The 12,505-nt window shown below is 43.6% G+C and overlaps 1 protein-coding gene across 3 annotated transcripts in view; it reads left to right on the forward strand.

Annotated features, from left to right (window-relative positions):
- Positions 1-1,064: 1,064 nt before the first annotated feature.
- ATP2A3 (ATPase sarcoplasmic/endoplasmic reticulum Ca2+ transporting 3) overlaps positions 1,065-12,505 on the forward strand; it is an 89,770-nt gene continuing 78,329 nt past the window's right edge. For 2 of the 3 annotated variants that reach the window (XM_034752417.1, XM_034752418.1), the window contains exons 1-3: positions 1,065-1,089; positions 2,829-2,911; positions 11,790-11,894. In XM_034752417.1, coding sequence (XP_034608308.1) covers positions 11,853-11,894 — 42 coding nt within the window. In that variant the 5' untranslated portion in view covers positions 1,065-1,089; positions 2,829-2,911; positions 11,790-11,852. Of the gene's footprint in view, positions 1,090-2,828; positions 2,912-11,789; positions 11,895-12,505 lie in introns of those variants that run through there. The other variant, XM_034752416.1, reaches the window with a different exon arrangement.

A 12,505-nucleotide genomic window follows, 5' to 3' on the forward strand; every position in this document is an offset into this window, starting at 1 on the left:
GTCTAATTCTGCTCCCATTGAAGTCAATGGTAAAACTCCCACTGGAGCAGTGTTAGGCCAACCTTGAGTTCTTTTAAAAATGTCACCTTTATCTTCTCCCTTGTACTCAAAGGAGGGAAAAACACAGAGCTAGTCTGGGAAGGAAAGTATAAGTGACAGAAATAAATAAATAAAATTAATTCCCTTCTGATCGGTTGACCTTCCTCCCCCTCCAGACAAAGGCAGACAAGCTACGTACTTTGTTAATCTCTGAAATGTTTAACCCATATAGTATGTTAAAATATAATGCTTGTGAGAGGTACTGTAACTGACAACTCTTCTGATGTGGGACTGTTTTCAGTACAAGCTGGATTTCCAAATGTCTTTCCGGCCATCAAGGTTTCAGGCGAATGAGGGTCTATTCAGTGTAATTACTAGTCTGTCAGGGAATGTGACTCTTTCTTGGATAACAGGGAGTTTGGGATAATTTAGGTTGAACTGTATGAGCAAAGTGAGGGCTAGGCAGTTTAGTCTCTTGTCAGGGTTGTCAAGTTTGAAAGAAGATGTGTGTTTTATTGAAATTCAGTAACCTCTGAGTAATTCCAACCCTCTGCTCTGACCTCTTTGCCTTCGCCTGGCTGCACTGTAATGGGGAAATGGAGACTGGTGTTCTGTTCTTTAAAACGAATGTTAGGAAGAGCAAAGGAGAAACGCGGACACTATTGGGAAGAATTATCATGGGGTAGAAAAGGAAATGAATTCCAGTTTGGTCTCTAAAGTGCATAGTGTTCTCCATGCAACCAGCGTCCTGGAGGCATCATACATCTCACCTCTCTTCCTTAAGATTTGTTAGGCTGTCTCTTGTTGTGTTTGGTACATAGATGCCTTTTTTGCACCCCTTCCAAAGTTCTTGGGGTCTGAAATGTGTGTATACATGAGAACATGTGGTTTTCACAAAGCTTTCTAGTCTAACCACTCAACCAGTTTCTTTCCAATGCTAAATTCTTGTCTGTTTCCAGATCAATAATATCTCTTCTTTTTCTTTTCTCTCCTACCGCGTCTGTTCCTTGGCATGTTGGTGGAAATCTGCAGAACTCCCTGCTGAAGAAGGTAGGTGGAATTATATTGACTCTGCTTTTTCTTTTTCCGACTTCCCCTTCGCTCTTGGAGCACGTCTCTAGGTATTCTGGGAGGGAGCTTAGTGTCTGCTAGTCCCATGGAGACTGCTGGGAAGCTCACAAGAGACCTGATTCAATGCTCATGGGAATATTTTGCAGCGGAGAGAGTTGGAGACCTAAGAGCATTCCCAGTTACATAAAGGCAAAACTTACCTGTATGAGGTTTAGGAGGGGAAAGCAAGCTGACTTCACACTCTTGAGTGACGCTGTCTAGAATCTTGAGCTGAAAAATTGACCTTGAAAATTCTCTCATAAAGGAAGTTTTTAAACTTCTTGATTCTGGTACAGCAAATTATGGTAAAAGATCATTCTATGGAAATGTTAAAAAGTAGCTCCTACACATATAGAGCATCCTTACCTACAAGGCATCCTACACTAGACCAGTGCATATCTACTATAATAATAATACTTTACACTTATGTAGCACCTGTCACCTGTGGTTCCCTAAGTACTGCATAAAGATTATAAGCTTATACCCATTGTGCAGGTGAGTAAATTGAGCCCCCAAGAGGTTTAAGGACTCCCCATGTGTCACATTGTGAGTCAAAGACATTCAAAAATAGAATGCAGGAGTGCTGACTTAGGTACAGATCCTCAAAAGTATTAAGGTGCCTAACTCTCATTGGTTTCAATGGGAATTAGACTCTAAAATACCTTTGAGGACCTCGATTGTATCTCCCTGCTCGGACCGCTAGCCTATTGGCTCTCAGATAAAAAGGCATCTCTTGTACACTGATTTGTTGGGGATTATGAAGCAAGGGTGGTGCGATCCTTTTAAGTGTAAAAAGAATAGTTGTCTTCAGCACTTATACATCCTGTAAGTCGAGCATGTGCAATTTCTAACAATACATGAATGAAGGGAAGGGGGCTGAATGTTAGTCTCTTTAGTTAAAAACAAAACAAAAAACATGCAAACCAACTTAGTTTGGAGGAGGATCCATGTCTGCTGCTGATTGGTCAAATTTTGGCTGTGAAAATCCTTCATACTGTCCCTTGAAAGGTGAGTTATATTACTCCAGAAGTTAGAGCAATGCATCGCTCTGCAATGGCAGGCACGGATCTCAGTTCCACTGAAAGAAAGACCTTGGGCTTTTCAAAGTGTGGGTCTTTTTTTTTTTTTTTTTTTTTTTACCAAGGAAACTTCAGGTGCATCAGTTTTTAGTGATCTCCCTGTGCACAGGGCCATTCTGGCTACTAGCCATCTGTGATCACCACCAGGAAACACTGCCTTGTTTCTTGGCTGCCTCCTTCCATCCCCGTTTGTCTTCCGCTCAGCCCCTGGCAAGGGCTGTAATTCATGCTGGTGGAGCGTAGCGTGATCCGGTCAGGCATCAGTATGGCTGCCACATGCTCACCTTTGGAGCTGAGCTGGCAATGATCCAAGTCCTGATTCAGGACAGCACTTAGCATATGCCTTACATTAGGCATGTGTTTCAGTCCCATTGACTTCACTGGGGCGTAGGTGCATAGTTAAGTGTGGCCCTGAATAGGGATGCTTTCTTCAGTCAAGCCCACTGTTAGTAATGCCAGTAATTCTAACTCAAGCGTGTCCAACCTCAAAGCAGAGCACAGCCCCCTTGCACCCAAGCAGGCTTAGTAGCTTGAGCTCTCCCAAGTTCATTTTCAGCATCTGCATAGCGCTTATGGTGCTTCCATGTTTTGTTTTGCTAGGAAAGTCCCTCTGGGAGCTGGTGCTGGAGCAGTTTGAAGATCTCCTTGTGCGCATTCTTCTCTTGGCTGCTGTTGTGTCATTTGTAAGTATCCTTGTCTCCTCTCTCTGTGTGTGTGATGCTCCCAAATAAACAAATACCAGTCAGCACTGTCTGTGCTCTAAAAGCAAAGATAGTGGTTGATGGCCCCCTCTATGCACTTGCAAAGGTCCTGACTGTAATGGAAGTGATGCTGCGTCAGGAAACGGGACTTGGGGGAAGTCTGTGCAGGTGAGTGAAAAGTACACAGAAAGGAGGTATGGGGTAGGACTGTCAGGCACTCTCTTTGGAACCCAAGGACCAGCAGCAGCAAGATCTGCTGCAACCTCGGAGCTGCAGCAGCAGACATGTGACTCAGATAGCTGGGGGCAGAGGATTCCTACCCCCAATATAAGTCTGCTGTGCCAAACCCACCGGAGCGTAGGGGATAACATTTAGCCCAAAAGAAGGTATGTCTAGAGAGTATAGCACTTTAATCAGAACAGGTATATGGGATGCTAAGTGACTCTAGGTGCTTTACAAAGCAGTTATACCAGCAGTGCAGAGACTGTGCAGATAACTGACAATAGCTTGCACCTAGCTTTGATATTAGGGAATATTGATCAAGCCATTCATGTTATCCCAAAATTTCCTGGGTTCTGTAAATTTCGCACTAAATTCTATTCGAGATGGGCAAAAGGACCTCAGGGGTATAAGTGCCACTAACTGAGCCACATGTTATATGTTCAGAGCCAATCCCAATAATATCCATGAAATTAGAAACTCTACAGCAGCTATGTACCTTGAAACTTGGCCATTACCAGGATGTCCCATTGAGTTTAATGATGATTTGGCAAATTTAAACCTTTTGATCCAGATAATTCATGCTGCAAATTCATGTCAGACTTCTAAAAAGCCACAGCTGTTTAGTTGCATATGTTTCACAGTGTGCTGTAATAAGTTCCTTCCAAACTAGTTCAATAACTGCCCAGTTAGACTGCGAGCACGTTCATTTAACGTGGTATCATTTTCTACTGTACTTGCGGCTCTCTAGCTAGTTCCTGCAGAATAGCAAAGTACTGTGGTGTAGTGGGAGACAGTACAGTCTAGAGGACAAGGCACTGCACTGGGAGTCAGGAGACACGGGCTATATATCCAGCTCAACCACTGACCTGCTGTCTAATCTTGGATAAAGCACTTCATCTTGATAGTCATTCATTGTAAGGTCAGAACAGACTACTGTGATCATCTGGTCTGGCCTCCTGCATAAACTTCCCTGAAATAATTCCTGCTTCAAGTCCTGTTAGCTGTGGTTGGACTCAAGAATATCTTTTAGAAAAACCCACGTTCTTGATTTTAAAATGTCCAGTGATGGAGAATCCACCACAACCTTTGCTAAGTTGTTCCAGTGGAAATTTATCCTCACTGTTAAAAAATTGTGCCTTATTTTTAGTTTGAATGTATCCAGCTTCAACTTGCACCCATTGGATCTCATTCTACTTTTGTCTGCTAGATTGAAGAGCCCTCTGTTACCAAATTTCTGTTCCCCATGTGGCTAATTTTACACTGTGATCAAGTCAGCCCCAGTTGAATTTGAGATCGCATTGTGCTAGATGCTGTACAAGCAAAATAAAATACCGTGCCTACCCAAAGAGTGGACAATCTCAACTGCATGCAGTTCAGGAAATATCATTATAAAGCGTGAATACAGCACAAAAGAGCTAATAATCAGTAGGAATTTTAACAGGAGTGTTAAAATCCATGTGCTGGAGGAGCCACAGCAGAAAGTTATTTTGAGTTGCTCAGCACTTAAGTTGAGCTTATCCCGTCCTCCCTCTGCCTTCGCCTCTCCCCGCCCGCTGGAAGTTCAAGCCCTTTGTATTGACAGATCCAAGAATATGAGCTGCTCCGATGAGTGAGCATGGCAGGCAAATCAGTACATTTATTTAACCACGTGAATGTAGAATTAATGTACAAGCATGTTTTTGAATAGGTGTTGAACAAGAGTAAAGGAGGATAGGATGTGTGTTTAAAGTAGTAGGCAAAGCTGCAACCAAAGGTCGGTTAATATGCAAAGAGACACAAATGACATGAATAGATGTGGCAGTTTTTGTGACAGCTGCAGAGGTTCTGCGTTCTCTAAAGTTCCAATTTAGCAATGCATTTAAGTATATTGCCACTGTAAGTATGTGCTTAAGTGCTTTGCTGATTTGGGGCCTGAGCAGCCTGCCACTGAAGTCATTTGGGCAATCTCAGTTTTGAACCACCGAGACTCAACTTTTTTCTCTTCATTGTTCTCTTTTAATGGTCTCTTGTCCATTAAAACTTCCTTTTGCAGGCCATTAGCCTTGTGTGCAGACTCCAAGGCTAAGACAGAAAAAGCGCCTATAATCCTGTCGCGTACACAGGTTTTCCCCTTATTTCTTGCTAAAAGTTCTAAGTTACTGCATGAAAAGATTATAAGATTGTATTCAGCATCTCCCATTGAGCCCAGGTGTTGCTTAGTAGGTGATGTTCTGCTGCAAGGCTTGTGTAAGAAACTAAATTCAGCTTCCCTTGTGAGTTGCGTGAAAACCGTTTTTTCTAGAATGGCTACAATTAGCCACGGAGAGTCTGTCTTCACTGCAGAGTTAACCTGGGCTCTTACTTGGTGGTTGTCCCTAACCAAGCTTCTGTCCCCACACAAAAACTTCTGACTTCAGTTTGGTGATGCTTTCAACCTGGGTTAGCTGGCTATTCTGGGCTATAGGCAAAGCCTGAATGCTGCTTTTCACTCTAGCTGCTAACCAGTGGGGAGACAGGCTAAACCAGTCGAGTGATGATGGTCCTTCAGTGCCTTCTCACAATTCCCCCTGTATGCCCAGAACAACAGACAAGTTCTCCCACAATTCGTTAGGAAAGAATCGTATTGCGGCTCAGCTTACTGAAGCCCTAAGAACCAAGGGATGTACCCCTAGAAGGCCTTGTGACACATAGGGGAAGTAGAGATCCTCTGTGGCCTCACTAACTTAAATGTGGCATTATAGTGTGGCTGCTCACCTCTGGGCTAAGCTGGCCTGGGTGCCCTGATCCACGTGCCAAGAGTTAACTCTGCAGTGAAGACATCCTTAGTACCAGGAAAAGTGCACATGGGACAAAAAGAATGGAGGGTTGATCTGATCTTCTGCATAGCAGAAGATTCAATGACTTGTTCTGTTCTTCTATTCCAGAGTGTCAGGAATCTAGAAGGATGAGTGGACTGCATTTTTGGAAGGGTAGGAAAGTAGTAGTATGGGAAATTTTTGAAGCTTTACTTGTATACCTAAAAGAACATTTTTTTAATTATTATTATTTTTGGTGAACAGACATTTTCATGATGATGTGTGTGAACCTCTTTTTAAGTTGAATGAAGGGGTGGAAGTGGGCTGTTTCTCCTTGAAGAGCTGTCTATTGGAAGAGAGGGTGAAAGGATTTAGGACTGGGGGGAATGGACAGGGATTCCAGGTATTATGGAGCTCTGTAGGGGAGAGAGACAGAAAAGACTGTTAGGGATGCACCTTGGGCATAGTGGAAAGAGATGAACAGAGTGATTGGATGCTGGACTTTGGGTCCCTGGGGGAGATGCAGAGCTATTCTGCTGTTTCTCCCAACTAGCTGGATCAGAAGGGCCTATGGAGCTCCAGCTCTGGTACATTAAAAGCTTGAGTGGCTTTCTGAAGAAGAGGGATCTAGAGGGAGGGATGTGAAGCCTGGCTGAGAAAATGCCCTTTTTTATGTTGGCAAGTACAAACCTGCGGCAGGGCTGTAGTTAAGAACACAGGCAGAGTGCAAGAAAGAGGGTGAGGCTTATTTTTAAACAATACCCGCTGGTGTGATGATGTGGGAACTCTGCCTGTTCAAAGGTTGTGTGGGTTATTGGAGGTGAGACAGGGAACTTCTTATATAAGTGAAGCTTATTTTAAAATTCCACATATTAATCAACATTCCGATCTAAACAGCAGGGACTGAATCCATGCATCTGTCTATATCAAGGAAGGAGGAGTCCTGAAATTGTTTACAAAATCTGTTAGTTTGGACCCTCTTACTTTGAAATAAAGCCTCTCTCTTGACAGTTTAATGTCTGGGTGTCTCTAAGCCACTTTATTGCTAGTCAGAGACATTACATTTTTAATTAAAAAATCCAGCATTTTACATTATTTTTCTCCAGCTAGATTCTTGAGTTGGAATTTCAGCATTATGCCATCGTGTGTAGGAGTTGCTCTTACACCTGCTGTTAGCTTAGTCGAGCCTGTTCTGTTTAAAGAGCCTATTGATGCCAAAGTCATGAGTGAATGAGAGTTTGAGATATTGAAGCAAACTCCACCTTCTCACTGTTGTGAATTTTGTCCTGTTAGGAAAGGGATTTAATGGCATGGTTGAGTCTAATGTTATTTGGAATGTATAAATTTATCTTCTCTTTAAACCGCTACTGCAGAAAATGTTGTGATATCAGCCAAGAAGCCCTGACTGCAATTGGGGTCCCATTGTGGCACAAATGCATAGTAAGACAGTCCCTGTTCTGAAGAGCTTGTATAGACAAGACATCAAAGGGTGGGAGGAGAAACTGTGGCACAGATGAGGGAAGTGACCTGTCGCAGAGCTGGGACTAAAACCTAGGTCGTCTCTCTCTCTTCTGTCTTTTCCACTAAACTATGTGCCTCCCCAAAATGTAGGGTGTAATTTACTTGACACCAATACCAAAATGTATTTAATTGCTCTATACCTTAATATGGTGCATCTTTTTGAGGATTTCAGTGTGGAAGTGTAGATTCTAGTGGATGTATGAATGGCTTTCGTTATTCTTAGCTATTATGGAGTACCTCTTCATCCATAGGTCCCAAATCACTTTAGAAAGATGGGTATGTAGATCATCTCCACCTTAGAGATGAGGAAGCGTCTTGCTGCTAGAGAAAAGAAATTTTAGACTGATTCTGGGCACCCACAATGTAGCTCGATGTCTGTGAATCATGACAGATTTTCTTTAATGACAGCTATGGTGGGGCCATGTGCCTTTCAAGTTGAGGTTTCAGCTGTCACTACAAGTGATCCTCTGAAAGCTTGGCAGGCTTATCTGACCTCACCCAAGCTTGTTTGGGCATGCAAGGAGATCCCATGGCTTAGCAGTTCGATCAGGGCACAAGAAGTCAGAACTCCTCGGTTTTGTTCCTGGTTCTGCTCTGACTTGCTGAGAGATCTTGGAAAGTCGCTTCACTTCTTTGTATCAGGGGGTAGCCGTGCTAGTCTGTATCTACAAAAACAACAAGGAGTCTGGTGGCACCTTAAAGACTAACAGATTTATTTGGGCATAAGCTTTCGTGAGTAAAAACCTCACTTCTTCGGATGCATAGAGTGAAAGTTACAGCACTTCTTTGCTGCAATTTCCCTCCTCCTCCTGTGAGGGTATTGTAAAGTGCTGCAGGGCACTGTCAATGTGCAAAATATTGTTTGTTCAAAATTGAGATGGCAGCCTTATGACAACAGGTTTTTCGGTGAGATTTCTAGTACTTCCTGGACAGCTTGGAAACACCCCCATAACAGCTTGTGTGGGCAATTTTGGCACAGAAATGAAGAATGGGAGCGCTGGGTGCCTTTGGTTTGGGTTGGAGTTTTGGGAGAAGGATTTAGAGTTGGTTGGTTGTTAGCTCTACCTATCACCTTTCTTCTCAGCAAGACTGGTACATCTTTAATAAGAGTCTCTTCTCTCTCAATGGAAAGCTTAAAAGCCTGTGTTTATTTGCCGGGGTGCAATGTTGATTCATTTGCAACTCCTCTTGCCAGATGCAAAGTGTACGCTGTAACTGAGGCATGTATGCAAACTCGCCCTGGCAGTTTGCACATCCTGAAGCTTTACTAATGTGTAACCGTCCTCCCAGTGACCTCTCCCACATCTGTTGTTCTGAACAAATATATAGCGAATCAGCACAAAGTCCATACATTAGTATAGCAATTGGTCTATACAACACAGTAATCTGAATGCTGGCACTCTTGCTGACTCACTTGCTATCAGTGACACTTAGGCTATGTCTACACTACACAGCTTTTAGCAACCTGGATGTGTCGGTGGCGCTAAAAGTCACGCAATGTAGCCGCTGTTTGTCGGCTCTCCTGCCGACAAAAAACTTCTACCCCAATGAGTGGCGTTTGCGTTGTCGGCAAAAGTGCTGTTCACACTGACACTTGTCCTGGCAAAACTTTTGTCTTTTAGGGAGTGGGGGGGAGTTCTAACACCTCTGAAAGACAAAAGTTTTGTCGTTCAATTGCCAGTTAGACATGGCCTTAGAAACTATATCACTGATTCTCAACATATTAGTGGTGCCTGGTACTGTACTGTGCCACTGATTTCACATACTTTCAGTGGTGCCTAGAAACTACAGTGTTGGCTGCGCTAGAAATGTCTAATATCACAGACCTTTTAGATGCTTTCTGGATAGTATGTTCTTGCCTGTGGAAAAATACACGTGGCTATCTATTTAAGGCATGTTGTCAGGCCAGATTTGCCTCCACATTTAGATTCTGTACAACTGAGCTTTAGAAAACCTGCTCTTGTGATTAACTTTGGTGTGTGTTTGTTTTTTTCTTTTATGGTGGTTCTTTCTTTGAATGCAGAAAACAACAATTTAGGGCCTGTGTTAAGAGAATGATGTGCAGGTTAGGCAACTATATCATGCTCTGTTGCACTTATTTGGTTTTGCTGCTGAATAAGGGACTTTCCTGTAAAGACTCCAGGTGGCATGTCTGAAAAGCTAAAGCAGTCATAGGGTCTCAGGACCTGACTTTGAGAGAGATTGCACGCACAAAAGTGCGTGTCCATTTGCATGCTTAATTTGTACCTGTGACTGCCTATGTGATGGCAGCAATTGTATGTGCCAGTGACCCCATCCAGCTGGTAATCTACATGTGCAGTACTTGAAAACCAATCCTGACGTTTGGGATTCTGAATGACAGAGTTTCTGTGAAACCTGCACACAGTGCTGGGGATTTTAGTTGGACTTTCAGCTTTGGCCCTCATCTTCCTTGCTTCAGTCAGCTAAACTCCAGGCTTTTGTAAAATCAAGGCAATGAGGGTGTGTGTGAGGTGAGAGAGAGACTGATGTAACTGGAAGGGGAACTCTGTAAACATAACACGAATGTCACAGCTACTTCCTTGAGGTATAATCACTAATTCAGTGTCCCTCTGCTCTCAAAGGTGCTTGATTCTCAGGCATTTGTTTAGTTAAACACACGATTACACATCTGGATGTACTATCTTGGTCATCAAAGCAGGAAAGGACCACGAGCTGTGAACTCGTGTTCTGACTCCTAAACTGCCTCTGACTGATTTCAATGCCATGCCTATTAGGGATCCTTCTCTCCCAGTCTCTGATGGAAATCACCTGACTCCCTTTACTAGATCCTTAGCTCCGATGAGTATGGGGACCATGCTACATATACAGCTCCACTTTCCTTAGTGGACAGTTGCCTTACGTCCCCAGCTGCCTCGTGAATTGGTTTGCTGGTTTGAACATAATAGCAGAGCCCAGAGTCATGCACCAGAGTTATTGACTGGCTGAGATGGGGAGGGAGGGCGGGTTATGCATCGATGTGGAAGGAACAGATTTTAATTAGTATATCTCAAGGTTCCTTGATTTCTCTCTTTTCAAAACCCAAGGGGGGGAAAGTTCCATAGGTGTACAGAGTACAGAGAGGGAAATGTAGAAACATTGATTATGTTGTACTTGGTAAATACTTGGTGACTTACCCAACCCTGGCTCAGGCTGAAGTTAAAAGGAGTCTTTCCATCAACTTCAGTGGGCTCTGGATCAAGCCCATGTTGTTGTCAGTTCTATCTTTCTCATGTGAGAAATCTCATGTACAATAGAACTTTGAGATGCTATTATTGCTGAATCCTGACTTGCATCATCATAACATTTTGAATAAGAAGCTTTTAGTGCCTTTATCTTATTTTCCGCTAGTGCAAAACCTTAAGTGGATAAAGAGAGAATCTAGGGGGGAAGTAAACAGATCTGCTGGAATTCATTGAAAATAACCCAAACAATATTGATTCCTTCCAAGTCCAAACATAGGTCAGTGAAGCATAACATGAGCCATTCATGAGCTGGTGAGCTAACAAACTGGTTTCCAGTCCACTTGAATAAGCAACCATCTGACAAATCTCCTACCGTCTCCCACCTTCTCTGTTTTGTCATTTTTTAATAACGGCATTCCATATCAGCCGGTAATTGTCTTGTGAAAATGACATGTTATCGTGCCACACAACAGGCGAGCAAATCCTGGGCAGCTGTGTTTTAAGCCTGACTTTGCACCTCAGGACTGCTGGCAAGAAAACCAGTTTGCCTTGTAATTGTCCTTCAGCAGTTCTAGGTGGAGCTGGTTTCTAATAGGAGGAATTGCAGATGGACTCCCTCCCGAAAGATCAACATGGGAGTGGGAACTGTTGATACATACATGCCTTTAAACGAGCTGATATTTGAATGCTTTATAGTGTTGTTGTGGTGGTGCTGTGATCTTGGCATACAAATGCTTTGACAAGCAGCTCAAGGGAGTGAAAATATGGGCATGAGGGATTTTTTTCACAGCAGCACTTGTGCTTTTCTCACCTGGTCATCTGATTCATAGCTCTGGGTGCCTCAGGGCTGTAAAACACTAACCCAATTCAGCAAGACGTCAGGAGCTTAACTTTAAGCACCTGAGTGGTCCCGTTACATTGACTGCCGTGCAAGCAATTGTGTGTTTTCAGTTTAAGCACATGCTCAGATACCTTGCTGAACCAAGGCGTTTAACCACTAATGGCATTCACACCCATGATGAAGGGCCTAATCCAAAGCCCAGGGAAGATAAAGGAAGGACTGCCTCTGCCTTCAGTGGTTTGAGTGATGCCCTAAACAACTAGCGGTTCCTAGTTACACTGTATCTTGCCACCCTGCAGATCCTGGCCTGGTTTGAAGAAGGTGAAGAGATCACGACTGCATTTGTAGAGCCAGTTGTCATCATGCTGATTCTCCTAGCCAATGCTGTTGTGGGGGTGTGGCAGGTACGTAACCGCTTTTGTCTCCCTTCTTCAATTCCTACAAGCACTGAGGTTTGTTTGGGAGCAGTGGAACTATTGGCCAGGCGCCTGGAACTGTACAACCTGCATGACAGAAACGGAAGCTCATGAGTTGGAACCAGGTGCTAGGTTTGCATTGCAGAGCTAACTCGAGTTCCCTACAATCCAATTTACTCTCTTTCGAGCTAGCCAAGCCCAAGTGAGAATGGTTACACTGTTAAATAACACTCAAGCTGCACAGTGTTCTTCACTCAAGCTGTGGCCTTTACCCCCTCTCGAGCCAGCCAACTCGAGGCAAAAGCACCAGCATACTCCCATGAAGGGGACTCAGGTGAGGGATAATACTTGAGTTATAACTCGAGTTAATTCTGCAGTGAAGACAAGCCTGTGGTGAGGGAAGTATTGTGGGGCTGTCAAAAATAAGACTGGAGCATTGGGGGAATCAAAGGAGAAATTCTGGTAAGGAAAACGTGAACCCGAGTTGAGGTTGATGAAAGCAGGCTTTTAATTGCCAAACAGTAATGAAAATGAGGAGCCAGACACAGCTGGAGCCTGGTCTGCACAAGGGACAAAGTCCCCCAAAAAACAAACACAAC

This window comes from Trachemys scripta, chromosome 18, assembly GCF_013100865.1.
Source record: "Trachemys scripta elegans isolate TJP31775 chromosome 18, CAS_Tse_1.0, whole genome shotgun sequence".
NCBI lineage: Eukaryota > Metazoa > Chordata > Testudines > Emydidae > Trachemys > Trachemys scripta.